General features: G+C 31.8%; 1 protein-coding gene across 3 annotated transcripts in view; it reads right to left on the reverse strand.

Moving 5' to 3' along the window:
* Positions 1-4,125: 4,125 nt before the first annotated feature.
* The window catches only part of LOC127738112 (uncharacterized), a 32,999-nt gene continuing 16,185 nt past the window's right edge, over positions 4,126-20,939 (reverse strand). Inside the window, exons 10-19 of one of the 3 annotated variants that reach the window (XR_007999941.1) lie at positions 20,724-20,775; positions 18,624-18,733; positions 17,856-18,025; positions 17,099-17,199; positions 16,357-16,498; positions 15,333-15,416; positions 14,323-14,432; positions 13,456-13,517; positions 6,285-12,089; positions 4,126-5,712 (exon numbers count right to left, since the gene is read on the reverse strand). Coding sequence is in view for 2 of the 3 variants with exons in the window: in XM_052249244.1 (XP_052105204.1) it covers positions 13,472-13,517; positions 14,323-14,432; positions 15,333-15,416; positions 16,357-16,498; positions 17,099-17,199; positions 17,784-17,851; positions 17,924-18,025; positions 18,624-18,733; positions 20,724-20,775 (815 nt within the window). In the remaining variant the exon portion in view is untranslated. The other 2 variants (XM_052249244.1, XM_052249243.1) reach the window with 2 other exon arrangements.

A 20,939-nucleotide genomic window follows, 5' to 3' on the forward strand; every position in this document is an offset into this window, starting at 1 on the left:
TTTAAAATGCTCCGCAAGCAGTGCGTTTTTTAATTATACCACAAGCAAATTTTTTGTGAAGGGTATAATGTTTTTGACACGTCCGTCTGTCTGTCTGTCCGTCTGTCCGTCCGTCAGTCCATCAGTCCTGTTTCTTGTCAACACATACCCCAAGCAAATTTTTTGCTAACTGTATAATGTTTTTGACCCGTCCATCCGCCTGTCTGTTCGTCCGTCAGTCCGTCAGTCCTGTTTCTTGTCAAGGCAACTCCTCTCAAACCACACAACAGAATTTCATGAAACCTTTTCAGATAAGGACATACTATGTAGATGTGCATATCGACAGGAATTTACGAATCAATTTTTTTCCCAGGAGTTACGACCCTTTGAACTTATTTGCCCAATATACTACTGCAACCTTTTGTCATCGCAACTCCTCTGAAACCACACCACAGAATTTCATGATACTTTGTAGATAATAAGGACATACTATGTAGATGTGCATATCGACAGGAAATTACGATTCAATTTTTTTTTCTAGGAGTTACGCCCCTTTGAGCTTATTTGCTTCAATGTACTACTGCAACAGTTTGTCATCGCAACTCCTCTGAAACCACACCACAGAATTTCATGATACTTTGTAGATAATAAGGACATACTATGTAGATATGCATATCGACAGGAAATTAGGATTCAATTTTTTTTCTAGGAGTTACGCCCCTTTGAAATTATTTGCCCAATATACTACTGCAACCTTTTGTCATCGCAACTCCTCTGAAACCACACCACAGAATTTCATGATACTTTGTAGATAATAAGGACATACTATGTAGATGTGCATATCGACAGGAAATTACGATTCAATTTTTTTTCTAGGAGTTGCGCCCCTTTGAACTTATTTGCTTTAATGTACTACTGCAACAGTTTGTCATCGCAACTCCTCTGAATCCACACAACAGAATTTCATGAAACCTTTTTAGATGATAAGGACATACTATGTAGATGTGCATATTGACAGGAAATTATGATTCAATTTTTTTTCTTACACTTATTTTATTTCTCCAATGACAATGTGGGGATGTGGGGTATGTTAGCGCGCTCACTAAGGTTCTTTAATTCAAAATTAAATATATCAAGTGGAGAAATATTGTATCGCACTCAATGCAGTGCAAGAATTTTTATATAGATATTGTGCATCTGAAGCACTTTTCTTGATTTACTGTCATCCTAAACATTCAAAAGCCAGGGAGGTTATAAATACGAGGAAACAGGAACTATTTGATCAAAGCGGGCTTAAAAGAAAACCAAATTTATCTTTGCCAGAGGGAAGATGCCATAAAGATTGTCATGACTCAAATCTCTTGTTTGTCTATCTTGTATTGCTGATCATGTTCCTCTCTGTCTTCTTCAGTTTTTGCCATAAACACACAAAAAGAAATGCTGACCTAAATGTAAAAAAAAAAATCATCATTAAAGGGCAACAACTCCTGTAAGGAGTTGACTAACAATTTCAACCATGTTGACTCATTTGTAGATCTTGTCATGCTGATCATTTTTGTTCTTCTAGTTTTAAGATAAAAGGCAAAAAACACAAACAAATTTTGAAAAAAATGTCATTTAAGGGCAATAACTCCTTTAAGGAGTCAACTGATGATTTCTGCCATGTGACTTACATGAAGATCTTGTTTGCTGATCTTTTTTGCTATTCAAAAATTTTATCTATTATATATAAGTTTTCAAGATATTAGGCTAGAAATCCTCATTTAAGGACAAAATCTCCAAAAAGTAGTTAGTCGACTGACAATTTTCACCAGTTGGATTATTTGTAGATCTTGTCTTGCTGATAATTTTTGCCATAAAAAGTTTTTCTCTATCTGTTACAGTTTATAAAATAAAAGGCAAAATTGAAAAAAAAAAAAAAAAAGAAAAATTCATAATTTAAGGGCAATAACTCCTATCTATAAGAAGTTGTCTGACAGTTTTGATGCAAATGGACAGTAGGTAGATCTCAACATTCTGAACATCTCTGCCCCAGGTCAGATTTTCTCTATCAGGTGAGCTTAAAATAAAGCAATCAGAATGAAAAGTTTCTTTTGGAAATGTTTTATGATAGGAAGAAAATGAACATTTCAAGACACTTCCATACATAATTAGGGCCCTGAATCCTTGTTGCGGAATCCCTATAGTTTTCACTTTTTCTGTTTGTTAGTACGTTTGTGAACAATTTTTGTAAAAAAAAAAAATAGGTAGGAGGCCGATGAAATTTTGCACAATTGTGCATAATATGTAGCATATTATATTTTTGGTGAAATTCGACTCATTAATTTGGGATAAAAACTTAATTTTTGTTTAAAAATCACAAATTTTATCATAAATTTTGTTATAAAGCTTCTTTCTGTGCTAGGATTACAATAAAAAATTTTATATAGGTATAATAATATACTATTCAAAATTTATGAATTTGCAGTAAAAACTATTTTGGGTCAAAATAAAATGGAATTCTTACGTGTCAGGCATCTTTTTCAAATGGTGCCAAAGTATATAAATTGAACGTTCTTGGATTTTGATGTTGATTAGATCTCAAAGGGAATATGTATTTTCCAAGAAATAATGATAACCCACAAACATGCATTGCTTTTTTTTTGCATCAGTATAAATTATTTGTTTCACACAAATATAACGACAGGGATCTTTCCGACATGTCATTTTTCTAGTTCCTGCTGATATTTGTTCACCATGGATTTGAAGGTTCAGAAGAGAATGCGAGTTCAAAAACAATTCCATGAGAATATACAAGGCATTAGTTCCACAATTAACATTTACCAATCTACTATAGTATGAGGCCTTACATCCGACCATGACATACATGTATCTAATACTAACCCTTCAGTTTACTACAAGTTGGGGTTTTTGTTGCTCAGTCTTTAGTTTTCTATGAAAGTGTTCAATGAACTTTATTCCATTTTTTTTCTTGCACTGTAAGTGTTTTTTAACTGATGGTTTTTTAATTGCCAACTGGGTATCTTCTTATTTTTTGTACACATGTATGCTCCCCAACCACACCAATATATCTGACCATAGATATAATAGCCATAGATAAAGTACTGGACCCACATCAAAAGCAGATGATATTTGCCGAAATTTTATCACCCTCTTATTATATACATGTCACGCTTGGTGTTAATTAGCCTTCATTGGCAATTGCCGTCGATCGATATCTAATAAATTGTGAATCAGGAGACTTTTAAACACACGAATGTGCTACGTAATGACTTTTAACCATAATAAAAAAACGACTTTTTTTTTAACTCTGCCAGGTCCAAAGCTCGGATAAAATAGGAGGGAAGTCATGAGAAGTAAATATTGTAAAAGCTCAAATGTCCTATAAAAAAAGCGCAAATGTACTATATAAAAAGCGCAAATGTCCATTTAAAAAAGCACAAACGTCCTATGTAAAAGCGCAAACGTCCTGCGCCGGAAGGGATATATATCTGTATTTATAGTACGAATCACACCTCTAACACAATTGTAAGAAGGAAGAGGAAAAAACCATGAATGACACAGGACAAAAAATTCTATATTTTCATTTTATCATAGCCAGTATAACGCTTAATCTATATATTGTTTACTTCAAAAAATTTAATGAAATCGACAATCAGATTATACCACCATCTATTTAATAGCAAAACAAGCACAAAAATGGTAAGCGGGAAGGTATATAGAAGAAACAAATTCAGAGACATGATTGTGCTATTTCCCAATTATTTAATGTAATTTTAATTTAATAAGACGAGTGCCCGATAATTTGAAGATAATTATGATAAGTAATTAGTCTATTGGGAGGATGTCGGCAAATATCATCTACATCATAGGCCACTACGCGCAGTGCCCTGCTTTTGATATTTCAAAGGAAACTACATGGGGCTCAGTGTGACAAATTCTGAGTACTTTATCTATGGCTATTATATCTATGATCTGACAATGGTTTCAAGCCAACAGTGAAATTATAGTGAATATCCCTTAAACTGGTTCTAAGCTAACAGTTAAGATGGTAAGAATCAAATAAATGAAGCTATTTGTGTGCTGTGCTGCTGGTTAATTTGTTTTTATAAGGGTTACCCACTTAGTATACACAATAAAACCATAGACATGTAAAATATTTTATTTTTAATCGAGACATTAACATAGTTACTAACAACAATCAGAAGTTAATTAGCAATAAGTCTTGTAGCACATTAAGTTGCACCATAGTACCATTCAAGGTAAATAAAAGTTGTCAATAAATTTTCAAATTTGATAATGTAATTAATATATACTTTAGAGTTGTTTCATTCTGAAACTATAAATGGTTGGTCTAACATTATAGATATTAACATCTATAGAGTAGAGAATTACTAGAGATGGCAAGGAATACTTAAGTATTGTCCAGTAGTTTGTGTTGTATATAAAAAATACTACTAGGAAATGTTATGAAAACTGTTTTAAAACTGAAAAGAAGTCATATTCTTCATGAAATAGAATTGTATGTATGATTTATTGTGCATGACACAAGTTTCTGGAGTATTCTTCATAAGATATGTTAAAATAACCTTCTAAAAGCCTTAATAAAACAAAAGCATCAAAACCAAATATAAGTCCTATTCCCTTCCAATCCATAATTCCTTTAGTGAAATTAACAATCAAAATGTATCATTAAATCAAAGTATATTTAACTGTAGGCAGTGAAAAAGATTTTAAGATGATAGTCAAAACTAGATATCATTGAGATGGGAGCCATCTCTGTGGGCCCCGCTGTGAATAATGTGTGGTAAAAAATTTGTATCTTTATCATTGGACATGGGTTTGTCAACTGAAACCAAGGTTTATGACCTTGACCTTTGACCTAGGAAGTTGTACATAAATTATGACACACCCTCTGGTGTTGGTTTATATACATGTCAAGTATAAACATTGAAATCATAACGGTTCTCAAGATATAGAGTGGACACGATCTTTACCATAGGACATGGGGTTGTCAACTAAAACCAAAGTTTTTGACCTTGACTTTTGACCTAGGAAGTTGTACATACATTATGACACACCCTCTGGTGTTGGTTAATATACATGTCAAGTATAAACTTTGAAATCATAACGGTTCTCTAGATATAGAGCGGACACAATTTGTTAAGGACAGACGGACGGACGGACAGACTGACTGACGGACAGACAGACAGACGGACGGACGGACAGACTGATCACTATAGGGCGTCCGCCATTCGGCAGGGCCCTAATAATTAGAGTAGTTTGAATAAACAAGAGTTCACACGCTGAAATGTCTCGCCTGCTTTACTGACCATTGATTTTATGTTGAAAGTCTTAAAGATAAAGGTTTTACTAAAAGCATTACAGAAACTTAACATTTATAAAAATCTATGACAATGAGGTCAAGGTCAGATAAATTGTGTCAGACAGACATATACACCTTACAATTTTTTCATACACCAAATATAATTGACCTATTGCGTATGCTAACTGAAAAACATAACAAAACACAAAAACTTAACATTGACCAATGAACAATAAATATGAGGTCAAGGTCAGATGATACCTGCCAGACAGACATGTACACCTTACAATCATTCCATACACCAAATTTAGCTGACCTATTGCTATTAGTATTTGAAAAATAGACCAAAACACAAAACTTAACATTGACCATTGAACCATAAATATGAGGTCAAGGTCAGATGATACCTGCCAGATATATAAATATGTGACAGACAGACATGTACACCTTACAATCTTTCTATTCACCAAATATAATTGACCTATTGCTTATAGTACTTGAAAAACAGACAAAAACATAAAACTTAACATTGAGCCATGAACCATGAAAATGAGGTCAAGGTCAGATGATACCTGCCAGACAGACATGTACACCTTACAATCCTTTCATACACCAAATATATTTGACCTATTGCTTATAGTACTTGAAAAACACACCAAACAAGTGAAACTGCGAGCTACTGCTCACTGATGATACCCCTGCCCAAATGTAAGTATTCGGTAAACAGGAAGTTGTTGAGTGATGAATCTGAAAACGCATCACGCAGTATAGCTGACTCATATAAACCCTGAAACCAAATTTCAGAAATCCTTGTTATGTAGTTCCTAATAAAGATGCAATGAAAAAATATTCATGGGACTGACGGACGGACAGACAGAGGTAAAACAGTATACCCCCCCTTTTTTAAAGCGGGGGTATAACCACAAAAACTTAACATTGACCAATGAACCATGAAAATTAGTCCAAGGTCAGATGAAACCTGCCAGACAGACATGTACACCTTACAATCCTTCGATACACCAAATATATTTGACCTATTGCTTATAGTACTTTAAAAACAGACCAAACCACAAAAACTAAACATTGACCAATGAACCATGAAAATGAGGTCAAGGTCAGATGAAACCTGCCAGACTGACATGTACCCATTACAGTCATTCTGTACACCACATATAGTTGACCTGCTGCTTAGAGTATTTGAGAAACGGACCTAATCAAGTAACTTTAACCTTGATCACTGATCCCTGAAATGAAGTCGAGGCCAGGTGAACCCTGTCTGACGGACATGTAGACGTTGCAAGGAACCCATATACCAAATATGGTTATCCTATTACTCATAATAAGTGAGAAATTTACATGACAAAAAAACTCAAATTTTTTTCAAGCAGTCTTGAACCATGAAAATGAGGTCAAGGACATTGGACATATGACAGACGAAAACTTCATAACATAAGGTATCTGCATACAAGATATGAAGCATCCAGGTCTTCTACCTTCTGAAATATAAAGCTTTATACAAATAGTTAAGCCGCCGCCACCACCGCTGGATGGTAAAACCTATGTCTCGCATACTGCGACTTTCATCGCAGGCGAGACAAAAATTACTAACTGATTTGTTAACCCAGAAATGAGACATTAAAAACATACTTCATTAACCTTTCAGATTATTAGTTAAATTTTGTTTGACCTACGATATCAATTTGACATATTACAAACTTGCACGATGAGCAAACTTTAGATTTAAAATTACACTTGATAAAACCAGATGGGTTAAGGGTATCATACTATTATTATATAACAGGAACCATATCTATAATATCCTAAACGTCTTCAGTGAAATACATGCAAATCAGTTATCAATAAAATCCTAAATATAAATACATATCTGCCATCACTAAAAATAAACAATATAAGTTGTTGTAAAGTAGGTAAATAAAAGTTTGCATTAAAAACAAATTTTATTCTACAGTGTTACTATTGAGTACTCAATAATTTACAAAGATAATTACAGATATTACATGTGTACTTTTTTTATGAACTTAAGGGGTGATACCACAATTGTTTTCCCCTATTAGTCTTTGTTAAATTGGCATTATACCACAATAGTTTTTCCCCTATTAGTCTTTGTTAAATTGGCATTTTTCAAAAAAAAATGTGCAGAATTTATCTTTGTTTTATATAAAGAAATATTTGGCATGAGTAAAGTTTTATACTGTCCAGTATTACAGTAAACATTTCACATCACATTTCATACCATATAAGAAATTAACCATCACAGGAAGTAAACTATTGAACTTTTCAACCTTTTTTCCTCTGTTAACAAACTTAATAACCAGATCACCTTGAGTTTCTAAAATATTTTATGGAACACTTAATAAAATAAAATGCTTCGCTGAGCGCAGCCTGATACGACCGCAGAAGTCGAACCCTGAACAGTTGGGGCAAAATATTCAAGCTTGATACTGTCTGAATTTGGATTGTGATTAAATTTTTGACATAATATAGGTTTCTGACAAAAAATAAATGTGGTCGAAGATCTTATAAATCAATTGCACAATACTGTGCAATTGAAGATTTCTTCTTGAAACTTTTCAAAAATTCGAAATTTTAAAAATTTTGAAAAAAAAATATGAATCCCTTAAAAAAATTGGGAAAAAAATTCCCCCCCCCCCACTTTTTGAACCCCCCCTTGGAGCAATAACCCCAAAACTCAATCCCAGCCTTTCCTTTGTAGTATGGAACCTTGTAGTACAATTTCAGAGAGATCCATACACTTACACACAAGTTATTGTCTGGAAACTAGCAAAATGCTTGTTTTTGGCCCTTTTTTGGCCCCTAATTCCTACATGTTTGGGACAATTAACTCCAAACTCAATCCCAGCCTTCCCTTTGTTATATGGAACCTTGTGGTACAATGTCAGAGAGATCCATACACTTACACACAAGTTATTGTCTGGGAACTAGAAAAATGCTTGTTTTTGGCCCCTTTTTGGCCCTTAATTCCTAAACTGTTGGCCCCCATAACCCCTGAAATGAATCCCAACCTTCTACTTGTGGTATTAAACATTGTGGTACAATTTCAGAGCAATCCAAATACTTATATACAAGTTATTATCCTGAAACTAGAAAAATGCTTGTTTTGGGCCCCTTTTTGGGCCCCTTATTCCTAAACGGTTGGGACCATCATCCCCAAAATCAATCCCAACATTCCTTTTGTGGTATTGAACCTTCTTAAAAAATTTCATAGAGATCCATTCACTTAAACTAAAGTTATTGACCGGAAACCAATGTGTCTTCGGACGACGACGCAGACGACGACGCAAACGACGACATCATACCATTATACGATCCCAAAAAATTTTTTGCGGTCCTATAAAAAAATGGTGCTTTGAAACACCCAAGATAAATGTTTATGAATCAGAAAAAAAATCCTGTAATGAAATGCAGGGTTAATTTCCTACAACTGTCAAATTCATGGTAATGTTTTTGTTCGTCCCTTTTTAACATGAAACCAGGGTGACTACCACATACTGGTAGTCTTACACCTTAACCATCCCTAGATTTATTTGTTAGCCTTTAATATCTATTTTATAAAATAAACACTGCACTGTATATCAATTATATTTCAATTCTTGTTATAAATTCAACTGCAGTTATACATAATAGCAACATAGGAAGACAAATATACATCATTGGAGATATCACAGTTAGCACTTATTTTAAATGTTAAAATCCTGAGGAAGTTTAAGGGGTAGCTGTCTGTTGTTAAACATAAATATAAACAATAGGCTAATATATACAATTATTCTACAATTAATTCAAATCAGTGGAATAAATTAGTTTACTGCCAAACGTTGGGATTAATGTCTAATGCATACAAATTTTGGAACAAAATTAAAATAACTGGATTTAACTGAAAAAATGGTACAAGAGTATTTGTAAATGATACAATTATATTTACTTGTATGGGACTTAGAAACAAATCAAAATATGAGGCTTTCTAACTGTATTTTTCCTGTTTCATGAAAAGTGTACAGTAAATAAAATTCATATTTGTGATAGTTTCATATACTGCAACACTTAAAATTTATTTTGATTGAAAAATGTGAAATTTTGGACATTGTAAACATTCCTGAAAGCTCTGCAAAAAATAAAATTTGACAGAAATAAATTGTTCACACCAAAGGAAAGGGGCTTTCTATGATCACCTTCTGTATATCAAACATTTATACAGACTATAAAATTTTAAATTGCATTTATGAGATATAAAATGTATATCATTTTAACAAACATTCTTGTCCATAGAATTCATTACAACAAAAATAAATATGAACATAAGATAAAAGTATATTAAAAACTTAAGCATTTTCAAGAATTTACAGAAAAAATAAATACAAATCTTTTAAATAGAGAAAGGATTGTTGCCTGTTATAGTGGTTGAAAGTGAGGATGTAAATTAAAATTCTAACCTGAATGTATGGAAACTAATGCCACATAAATATAGAATAATGGCATTTTTATTTTTGATACTGACTTTATCAGCAAGAATATTAAGCTAGCCTGCTAGGACAAGCTGATATTCAGGCCGATGAAGTGAGTATCAAAAAAATCAAGTGCCATTATTCTTTTCATCGGCAATTTGTCTTAACTGTATGATTTTTTGGTTTAAATATGAAGTAAATGAAATAGTTAGTAAAACTACTTTTACGTGTACAAAATGTTGGAATAGTTGTTTGGTTGTATGAATGAAGTCGTGTGCATTTCATTGATAAATTGACGCAGATGGACTTGAGCATGTGACGTTGCTGCACTGATACATGACGTCATTGCCTGATATTTTAAAGTATCAAGTCCTGTCAATGATCCTAAAAATATTAGGCAGTAAGATCAAAGGAACAATGTACAAATTGCCGATAATATGAGATATCAATTGTCTTTCATACGTACTTCTCATACAACATATACAAGTATTGAAAAAAAATTATTTCATTAATGCCCAACTGATTGAAAGAGGTGATTTTCTCACTTTCACTATAGCTTGAAAAATCACTGTGTATCATAAAGAAAATGTTTAAGATAAATCTGCAATGGACATTAGTACTAATCCTCTGAAATGGACAATAGCACAAAATCTTTAAAATTGAAATAGAATCATCTGTAAGTGATACTACTTGATAAAGATTTGAATTTAAAATCTATATTCGATTATAAGTTGCAATTAACATGTTGGTTTATTGTCAGACATAACTCCTCAGATTGTTATAGCAAACTTAGGTTATACCTGGCTCTGTATCTTATTCTTTTTGGTGAAAAAAAAAAACTTGTGTCAATTGGTAAGGTAATTCATCAGGTTTTTTTTTGTATTTTCTTCTAAGAGTTGCATTATTTTATTGGGAGGAGGTAATTCCTGAGTGAATCAGAAATGAACGATATCACCATCAGATCATGAAACCAACATTTGGTCACAAATGACTGTTGTTCTAGAGACAATGAAAAAAAAACTACTATTACGGTATAAATTTAATGTTTGTTGTTTGATTTATATATTTGATCTGATTTTAAAACTAACTTCTTGTAAATGATTGTTGAAAATTGGTTTCATAAGTCCCTGAGGTTTCAAATACTTTCCTGAAATTGTTTATATTACAGACAGATGGCCATGTGATAGCAATACCTGATGTTGCACTATTGACCAGGTGAACTAAAAAGATAGTAAAAATCTGTGGATCTATAATCAATGTAATTGTAAATGTAACGGACAAGCCTTTTATTGTTTTCAACAAATATGATTTTTATGGCACTGATATTCAAAAAACTTTTGAAACTTTATGACATTGCGACAATAATAGATATCCCAATGGATTAATGACCACAGTATTCTATTGACTGAGGACATCCTAGAATGCCAAAATGGACAGACCAATTAAATTGAATTCTTGTATATCTCTATTTATTTATTTATTTAGTAAAATATAAAATTTAGCAACTTTTCAATACATGTAGCAGCCATTCAGAAGATGATATGAATTACTGTTTAACAGAATATTTCATATCACTTGATGAGAAATCTCTCAGAACATTATTTTGAAAGGATTAGGACAATATAGCTCTAACATATGAAAAAATAATGAATTACATGCTGATTGAGGCAACATTCTATAATCTTCATGAAATAAATACCCTGTCTACTAAGCATGTAATTTACCACTAAAAATACTTAATGGCAGAAATATTCTTTCAAGTTGAGGTAATTCAGTCTCAATGGTTTATTTTACATCTTCCTTACACAGTATATGTGTGACTATACCATAAAAATCTTTGAAGTGTACAAAGTCGATGAAAATTTGAGAAAAATTTTCAGAAAAATGTTTCGGAAAAATAAATATTTTTATATAGAATAATCTGAAAATGTACCTTTGTTAATTAGGATTTCATTACAAACCCTTATGAAAAGGTTATGTAAGCTGTCAAAGGCTTTAGGATTAAAACAAGCATGGGGATCTTATAAGGATGCAAAAATAAAAATTTGGTAGGACACATTCAATTACTTCAACTTGACTTCAACATTGATGTATTCAAATGCACAGAACTTCATTGTATGTTATGATGACATATCAAGTATCTTGTTATTAATTAGCATTCATGACTTTGTATCAGAAATTTTTTTTACTATCAAACACACTGGCTTGGTCCAATATCAGATAAGCTCCTTTGATCAAATGCTGTTAGCAGAGAATTTCTCCTTTGATGTATTTATGTTTATCACAGTTCTAGTAGTAGTAACCTGCAAAAAAAAAAGAAAGTTTATATTTATAAATTTCTGTCTTAAAATATCGTCTTTCTGAGAATATATGTGAATGATAATGAAAACACATAACAGTACTTTCTTTGGTTTCATACACAACTTTAATGCATACATTTTGCTCTAAAGAGTCTTTTATATCAGTTCTGATACAAAAATCTCTGTAATACTCATCAAAGATACCAGGCATACTTTGTTTAAACCTGTTTATTTACTTTTGACTTTATTTATCCCTTGTAATTTTTTATTAACTGTGTATTTGCATTCAGGTGTCACAGGTCAAATTTATTCGTTCATTGTGTGTTAATTTACGTTTTTTGATTGAGTTAAGCCTTTCAATTGATATTTTATAGTGTGTTTTTCTATGTTGTGATGTTATACTATTGTTTCAGAAAAGGGAGAAGGTTTGGTATCATTAAAACGTTTAATCCCGCTGCAAATGTTTGCACCTGTCCTAAGTCAGGAATCTGATTACAGTAGTTGTCGTCTGTTTATGTAGTTCATATGTGTTTCTCGTTTCTCGTTTTTATATAGATTAGACTGTTGGTTTTTCCTTTTGAATGGTTTTACACTAGTAATTTTTTGGGGCCCTTTATAGCTTGCTGTTCGATGTGAGCCAATGCTCCGTGTTGAAGGCCGTACCTTGACCTATAATGGTTTACTTTTATAAATTGTAACTTGGATGGAGAGTTGTCTCATTGGCACTCATACCACATCTTCCTATATCTATATAATTTGGTATGCCAGACATTTTGTTTTGTTTATATAAAGACTCATCAGTCACACTCAAAACAAACAGTTGGAAAGCCAAATCAATAAGATAGCTAAAAACTTTAAATAGCAATATGATCAGCAAGACAAGATCTTCAAACAAGTAAACATGACTGAAATTGTCAGTCAGCTCCTTATTGAAGTTATTGCCCTATGATGTTATATTTTTACCAAAATATTTTTGGGTTATTGCCTATTATCTTGAAACATATATTTGATAAAGAGACACTTAAAATAATCAGTTAGTCAAGTTCTACAAATTTGTCAACATTGCCAAAACTGTTGGGAGACTCCTTATATGAGTTATTGCCTCTCAATGACGACTATACTACTTACAAATTTACCAGAAGAATTATCAATCAGATATTGAAATTCTTGACAAGAAAGCCATACAAAGAGGTTTGATAAATGGATATTTGACAGTACTGGTAAGTATTATCCACAGGAAATCTTGATGTGATAGCTAATGTCAAGCAAGCATTTTACGAAAATCTTAAACCTTTAAAACAGAGTTGTCTCCCATTGGATTTTAACACTATCTTATTTAATGTTCTATAATTAAATCACTTATCCATACCTGCTTCTTCTTTGTTCTATAATGGAGCTATAAACTGGTTGGCAATCAATTGATCTAAGTATCTAAAAGTAAAAGTGTTCTACCTTATAATCTTATAAAGTTATAAATATCTTTTTTTTTATTGCAAACCAAATGAAACTTTTCCACAGACTCTTGGAAAAGTTTCATTTGGTTCGCAATAATTATTAATTGTTATTAGTATATATAATAGTACATTGCATTTATTCAATTTGTCCAAAACTGTGTGGCTGCTCTTTTTGTGTGTGACAAATAATATTATATGCTTTGAATAAATTGAATTGTATTTGGATATCAAAATGATTGAAATTTACAAGGATTTTACTGTAAATTCATAATTTTTTTTCGATGTTTTATTATCTTGAGTGAAAAGTGTAACGAAACAGGTATCACAAAAATAAAACCTTGGATTTTAAATTCTGATAGCATAATTTGTATGCAGTACTGGACTAACTGGAGTACTAAAAAATCTAGCTCAAATATTCATGTAAATGTCAGGAAACTCAACTCTAGTTGTCTTTGTTTATTTCTCAGTCTTTTTGTCCATTCAGACATTGAGAGATCATAACTGTTTAGATCGTATCTTCACATATATTACACAATATTATGTCTTCTCTTGTTTAAACTGGGAGTTGTGTAGCCATCTCATTGCATTTACCTCACATCTGTCTTTTATTCATCTGTAACAAATGATATAAATCTTAATGCTGTCTGCTGATAAACCCCATTGTTTTATCTAGATCAGTGGGATAAGACAGGCACATGAACATTTGACAGGGATATACTGATAAACGCTTTTTTTAGCACTTAGTATAAAATGCTGTACAGATAATACCGATTTGTACTTACGCTGGATTGTATTGTTCTACTCTTCCTTTGAGAATGTTCGGACCAAGGAAACTACTTAATTGGTTTAAGCACTGACTAGCTGCACTTGATGTTAATGCACTATCACAGGTCTACAATGAATACCATATATTGTAATAAACACAAAACAACTAGTCTATCCAATACAAAACTAGAATAAATGAATCATATATAACTCATTAAAAACTGAAAAAGTTGGTTAATTTTTCACATTCATTAATCTAAATATCAATTCATCTTTTAAGGGATTGGTTAAGACATTTCTATCTCGTTTTCAAATGAATCAACTACTCTTCCACAACCATGTTCTCCTTAGTCAGCAATGCTGACATAACTTTTTAGAAGATTCAATATAGCTTGTGTAAGTTAATGGTATCAAGAAATATATATATTGTTTATACTTTTAAGAAGATTAATATAATGAGAATTAATTGGTCAATTTTTCTTTTTTTTTCATTTACCGGTATGTAATTATAGATTATAGATATGTTTCTAGCGATAATTTTCATATCACTCGACTCCACTGAGAAAGGAAATTATCAGTCAGGAAGATCAAAGGAAAAATTCGTATAATAGAGATAACAAGGGATATAATGAAAAAAATGTGTAGAATCTGATGTCTATCTATCAAAGTGTATTTCCATGGTAGAAAAAGATGTTGGTTATGTTTGTATCCTCTCAATCAAGTAACAGTAACAATTCATAAGTCTGAACACATGATGAAACTGTCCACAGTATTGACATACAGTGTAATATGCAGCTTACAATACAGCAGAGTAACGCTCTAGCAAAACAGAACACAAGGTTGAGTTATCAAATAACTATAAGTTCACAAGTTCTGTAAACATACTGCATTTGTACTGGGCTAAATCAAAAACTTCAGGTAAATGTTGACATTTATACTCCTTGGCTACCAAGGACTTTCTTTTTTCAAATGCTATGAAAACAATTTTAACTGAAGTGTTTTATCCCAAAGATTATAATGTACATACCATACTGTAAAAGATGGAATCAAAAAATAATTCCAAATGTGGCTTGAAATGTCTCTTTCCTATACCTTTGGCAATATTTGGCAACTAAAATTAAGAATTTAGAATTAAGCATATTAAAAAGTCATTTTAAATCAATAAATATATGTCTAGAGGTGGTTGTGACTTGAAATCTTTTAAGCTAAGTTAATAAATATCCTTCAACATTTCCTTGTTTTGATGTTCAAATACAAATAAGGAAATCGACTAAACATCAATCAATTAATCACTGGGCACATCTTAAGGCATACAGGAGCGTTTTCAACAGGGATAAAACATGCAATTTCTACTGGGATAAAATGCCATTGCAAAATCTATCCTTTTAAATGGCACAGAGGTTTCAAATAAATACACAGAAAAATCTGTGAAAAAGTATGTTTTTCTGCTAGTGATTCTATTTTATGTTAGAGATCAAGGTCAAATACAACAGAACACATCATCTTGTCTTATGGTGATACATCCACCTTAATCCTTGGTATGACTGATAAGAAAAGAAGAGTATAAATACTGGACGGCTTCTATTACAGGACCTACCTATTGTATTTATTGCTAATTTGTTCTCATCCTGAACATGAATGAAATATTTGCCACTGGATATTAAGCAACCAACAATTAATCAATATTTTAATATCAATTTAGATTAAACAAAGAACAATATACAAGCACATTTTATAAAAATTGAATTAGTTGGCTTCACATTCAAACTGTTTAATTTACTATATTCAAGGGCAAATTACATGTGTTAAATTGGTGGTAGATCATTAAAATGGTATTTTTACTTTCTTCAAGTTATTTATCTTTCTATGGTTTGATAATGTGTCTAGTCATTCATAATCCTGTTTTTCTTATATTCAGAGTGATGACATAGAGCCAGATAACCTAGCCTAGAAAACAACAACCATTTAGAGAAAACAATACCAGTTTGTCTTACTTCTTTGAATGAAATACTTTTATAAAATAAGATTACATCAAATTGTATCTTATTTACCTGTTTACAAAGTGTTTCTAATAAAACAACATGTTGAGGATAATGCTGAAATGATACTGCTTTAGCCACTGCAGGTAATGTCTGTCCTACTAATGCTGATAGGCTAGGGTTGTTTGATAATTCTGCTATTAAATGAAAACACCTGACACGAAAAATACAAATTTAATAGAGGATTTAATATTCATCCTATGTTCATGTCTTGCAATAAAGATTTTGAAAAAACTTAGACTATATTTCTACTTCTTCTACAATTATAAAGCCAGCTTAAAAGAAGTACATGTAATGCAGATTAGTTTTTATTCGTGGGATTGCAAACTTTCAAGATTTTGTGTGTCACAGCAAACCAAGAATTTAAGAATTCAAAGAAAATTAATCACTACACTTGAGTCTTGTGTATGGAACAATTAATTCATGAACACAGAACAGCCTATTTCATCGTTGATATATGATGTTCTGTACATTTCCAGGTGTTTTTGTATTTTCAGTTAGACAAGTGTGAGGAACCTGTTGTTGTTTAATAAGAAAACCTCTCAAATTTTTATATTGTTGTATCAAGAAATGTGCATTTGAAAGCAGCTGTTTATTTTTTACTTTGTTGTGCAATTCTAATCCATTTTTTATTATTTACTACATTTATTCATATCTTTAACTTTCAATCAAGCATTTCAACAAACATTGCATTATTGAAGTTGTCATTATTATTTTGTTTACATAGATAAGATCATTTTGCAAAAGGCCTTACCCATCTGTTAATTCCCACGGCTCTGAGGGTTTTTTGAACTTATGATCCATACATCCACCACCTCTTCCCATCTTAGGTGCCAATGACCCACAGGAATACATCTACAAGATATTGTCAATCTGAAATTATTATATGAGTCAAGATACTGACAGTTCTAATCGGCTAAAGTCATTTTCTGATACTCATAATATTAACCTGTATGCATAAAGTGTCCAAAAATAAATTGTTTTAAAGCCTGGCATATAGAAACTCACTGAAAGGAGAAGGACACCAATCTGAAAGGTTATGTATTGACAGAATCTATTACTTATTCAAATAGTAATAAAACACCCCTCCCAGTTAAAATAATGTCAGAATGCCATTTATTTGGTATATTTAATTAAATCTTTTTAAATTTCCTGCCGCAAAGGCAGCAACATATTTTTCAAACTTGTAAACTGGTGTCACATCACTACTCTCATTCCATACCCATACCGTATCAGTATAAGTCAATATCATTGTCTCTTAACATTTCAACAACAACATAAGCTCCAGAACCTACCTGTTTATCTGTATGTAAGTCCATATCATTGTCTCTTAACATTTCAACAACACCGTAAGCTCCAGAACCTACCTGTTTATCTGTATGTAAGTCCATATCATTGTCTCTTTATATTTCAACAACAACATAAGCTCCAGAACCTACCTGTTTATCTGTATGTAAGTCCATATCATTGTCTCTTAACATTTTAACAACACCGTAAGCTCCAGAACCTACCTGTTTATCTGTATGTAAGTCCATATCATTGTCTCTTAACATTTTAACAACGCCATAAGCTCCAGGACCTTTATCTAAAGCACAGTACTTTTCTGATGATGCAGGTTGTTTTTCTACACCCTCTAATCCCTCTTTCACCTTGCCTGTGATAGTTTCCATACTGGATTGACCTATAAAAAAGTCTGTATGTATTGAATCACTAATTTGATCCCAGAAATAAACTCTTCTTTACCATACCAAATATAATCTAAGTAATTTTGTAAGTTAATCTACATTGTTTTTATTCATACTTATGCAACAAACTGTGATACTAATGATTATTTAACTATGCCACCAAACACCAAATTTTGGCTTATATCAACTCCATTTTTTGTGGGCATGGAATATTCTTTCCTCATTTTGGAAACCATCATTATATCACAAAGTTAAAATAGCTGTTGAACTGTCACTTTTATGGTCTTTACAATATTTTTTGTTATGTGCAGACCATAGCTGCAGAACCATATCTCTTATTATATTTTTTGTCATGTGTGGACTAATAGATGTCTACAAATATAGTCCCGAGGATGGACAGTGGATTACTTGTATACCTCTCAGAAGTCTGTAAGTCTTTACCAGAGCTTATCATGTTCCAACTTCCTGTCTAACATGTATGTACAGCAATGATTACAGTTCATGCTGCTTCCTCTGCAACAAAGGTTATCACAATAAGCTTGTATAACATTGGCTAAAGCAAAAAACAGCACCCTATCTGAATGGTGTACTTACCATAGGCTTGTACAACATTGGCTAGAGCTAATGCAGCTCCCTGTCTGACTGAGGCAATATTGTCTTGTAAATTGTTGAAAAATAAAGGGTATAAATCTGGCAAGCTGTTTCTGCAAAATAATTATAATCACTACTGAGTCAGTTTGTCATATAATTAAATCATATCCTTTATTAGCAGTTTTACATAAGTTTTAACTGGAGAAGACAAGACAAGTTCATATTCTGTCAGGTGAAATAAAATATTGATACAATATGATAGTTGGTGTTACATCTGATTGGGATTAAAATTTCTGTTATAGGAAGTTTTCAATCTGATAAAATAAATTTATTAACCTATTTATTTTTGTATTATGACATAGACATTTATCCTTGTTCTGAAACCAATCACCTTCAGCAAATTAACTTTCTCATTAGTTCAGATTTTTCTACATTCTAAACCAGCTGTTTAAAATCTGCATGTATAAAATGAAAAATACTGCTATATAGGGAAAATATTTATATTCTCATAATGAAGTTGGAAATGCTAGGTTTGCCATAGAAACAAAGCAGTCAACATAAAAATTCTGGAAACCTGCACCCCATTATTATATTAAAGATGATGTCCTCTTGAATCCTATTATATAGACAAGGTTTTATACAGCCATTGACAGTAAGGAATCCTATTATATAGACAAGGTTTTATACAGTCATTGACAGTAAGGAATCCTATTATATAGACAAGGTGTTATACAGTCATTGACAGTAAGGAATCCTATTATATAGACAAGGTTTTATACAGTCATTGACAGTAAGGAATCCTATTATATAGACAAGGTTTTATACAGCCATTGACAGTAAGGAATCCTATTATATAGACAAGGTTTTATACAGTCATTGACAGTAAGGAATCCTATTATATAGACAAGGTTTTATACAGTCATTGACAGTAAGGAATCCTATTATATAGACAAGGTGTTATACAGTCATTGACAGTAAGGAACCCTATTATATAGACAAGGTTTTATACAGTCATTGACAGTAAGGAATCCTATTATATAGACAAGGTTTTATACAGTCATTGACAGTAAGGAATCCTATTATATAGACAAGGTTTTATACAGTCATTGACAGTAAGGAATCCTATTATATAGACAAGGTTTTATACAGTCATTGACAGTAAGGAATCCTATTATATAGACGAGGTTTTATACAGTCATTGACAGTAAGGAATCCTATTATATAGACAAGGTGTTATACAGTCATTGACAGTAAGGAACCCTATTATATAGACAAGGTTTTATACAGCCATTGACAGTAAGGAATCCTATTATATAGACAAGGTTTTATACAGTCATTGACAGTAAGGAATCCTATTATATAGACAAGGTTTTATACAGTCATTGACAGTAAGGAATCCTATTATATAGACAAGGTTTTATACAGTCATTGACAGTAAGGAATCCTATTATATAGACAAGGTTTTATACAGTCATTGACAGTAAGGAATCCTATTATATAGACAAGGTTTTATACAGTCATTGACAGTAAGGAATCCTATTATATAGACAAGGTTTTATACAGTCATTGACAGTAAGGAATCCTATTATATAGACGAGGTTTTATACAGTCATTGACAGTAAGGAATCCTATTATATAGACAAGGTTTTATACAGTCATTGACAGTAACAACATTAACATGATATGGTATACACCAATCTCAAGATGTTTTTTTTATGAATGAGTTACGCCAGTTGACCCGAGGTCAATCAGTGTAAACGAAGTTATTGAACAAGTGGTTCTTACTGTGACATAACAACATAAGCATTGTTACATTTGAAATTTAGGGAAAGTGAACAAATTTGAAAGTGTTCTATATGGCATTGTATTTCTTGCACCTATATTTTTGTCATCTGTACAACTGATATTATAGAGTCAAGTGCTTATATCTAAACTCATTTTTAATATATATTCTTCTTTAGACCTTTTTTTATTCCAGATTGAAAAAAAAGGATGAGTACTGAATAAAAGAAATAGTTTAACCCCATATTACATTATAATGTGTCATTACTACATTTGTCACAGGCTGGTGTAAAATAATGCTGACAAACCTAATGAACTTACCTTGATTCTTCAGGAAAACATAAAACAAAATTTCCACATGCTACACATGCAGCTAAAAGAAAGAAAAGAAAGTCTATGTATAGAGGATTCTGATACACTTTTATGTCAAACACAGAAAACATATTTTTACCCTACAGATCAATAATGCCTCAAATGCCTCCAATATTGCAACAGTAAATGTGAGACTCCTATTTCCATTTATCAAATCAGAAAATC

Source organism: Mytilus californianus, unplaced genomic scaffold, assembly GCF_021869535.1.
Source record: "Mytilus californianus isolate M0D057914Y unplaced genomic scaffold, xbMytCali1.0.p SCAF_4, whole genome shotgun sequence".
NCBI lineage: Eukaryota > Metazoa > Mollusca > Bivalvia > Mytilida > Mytilidae > Mytilus > Mytilus californianus.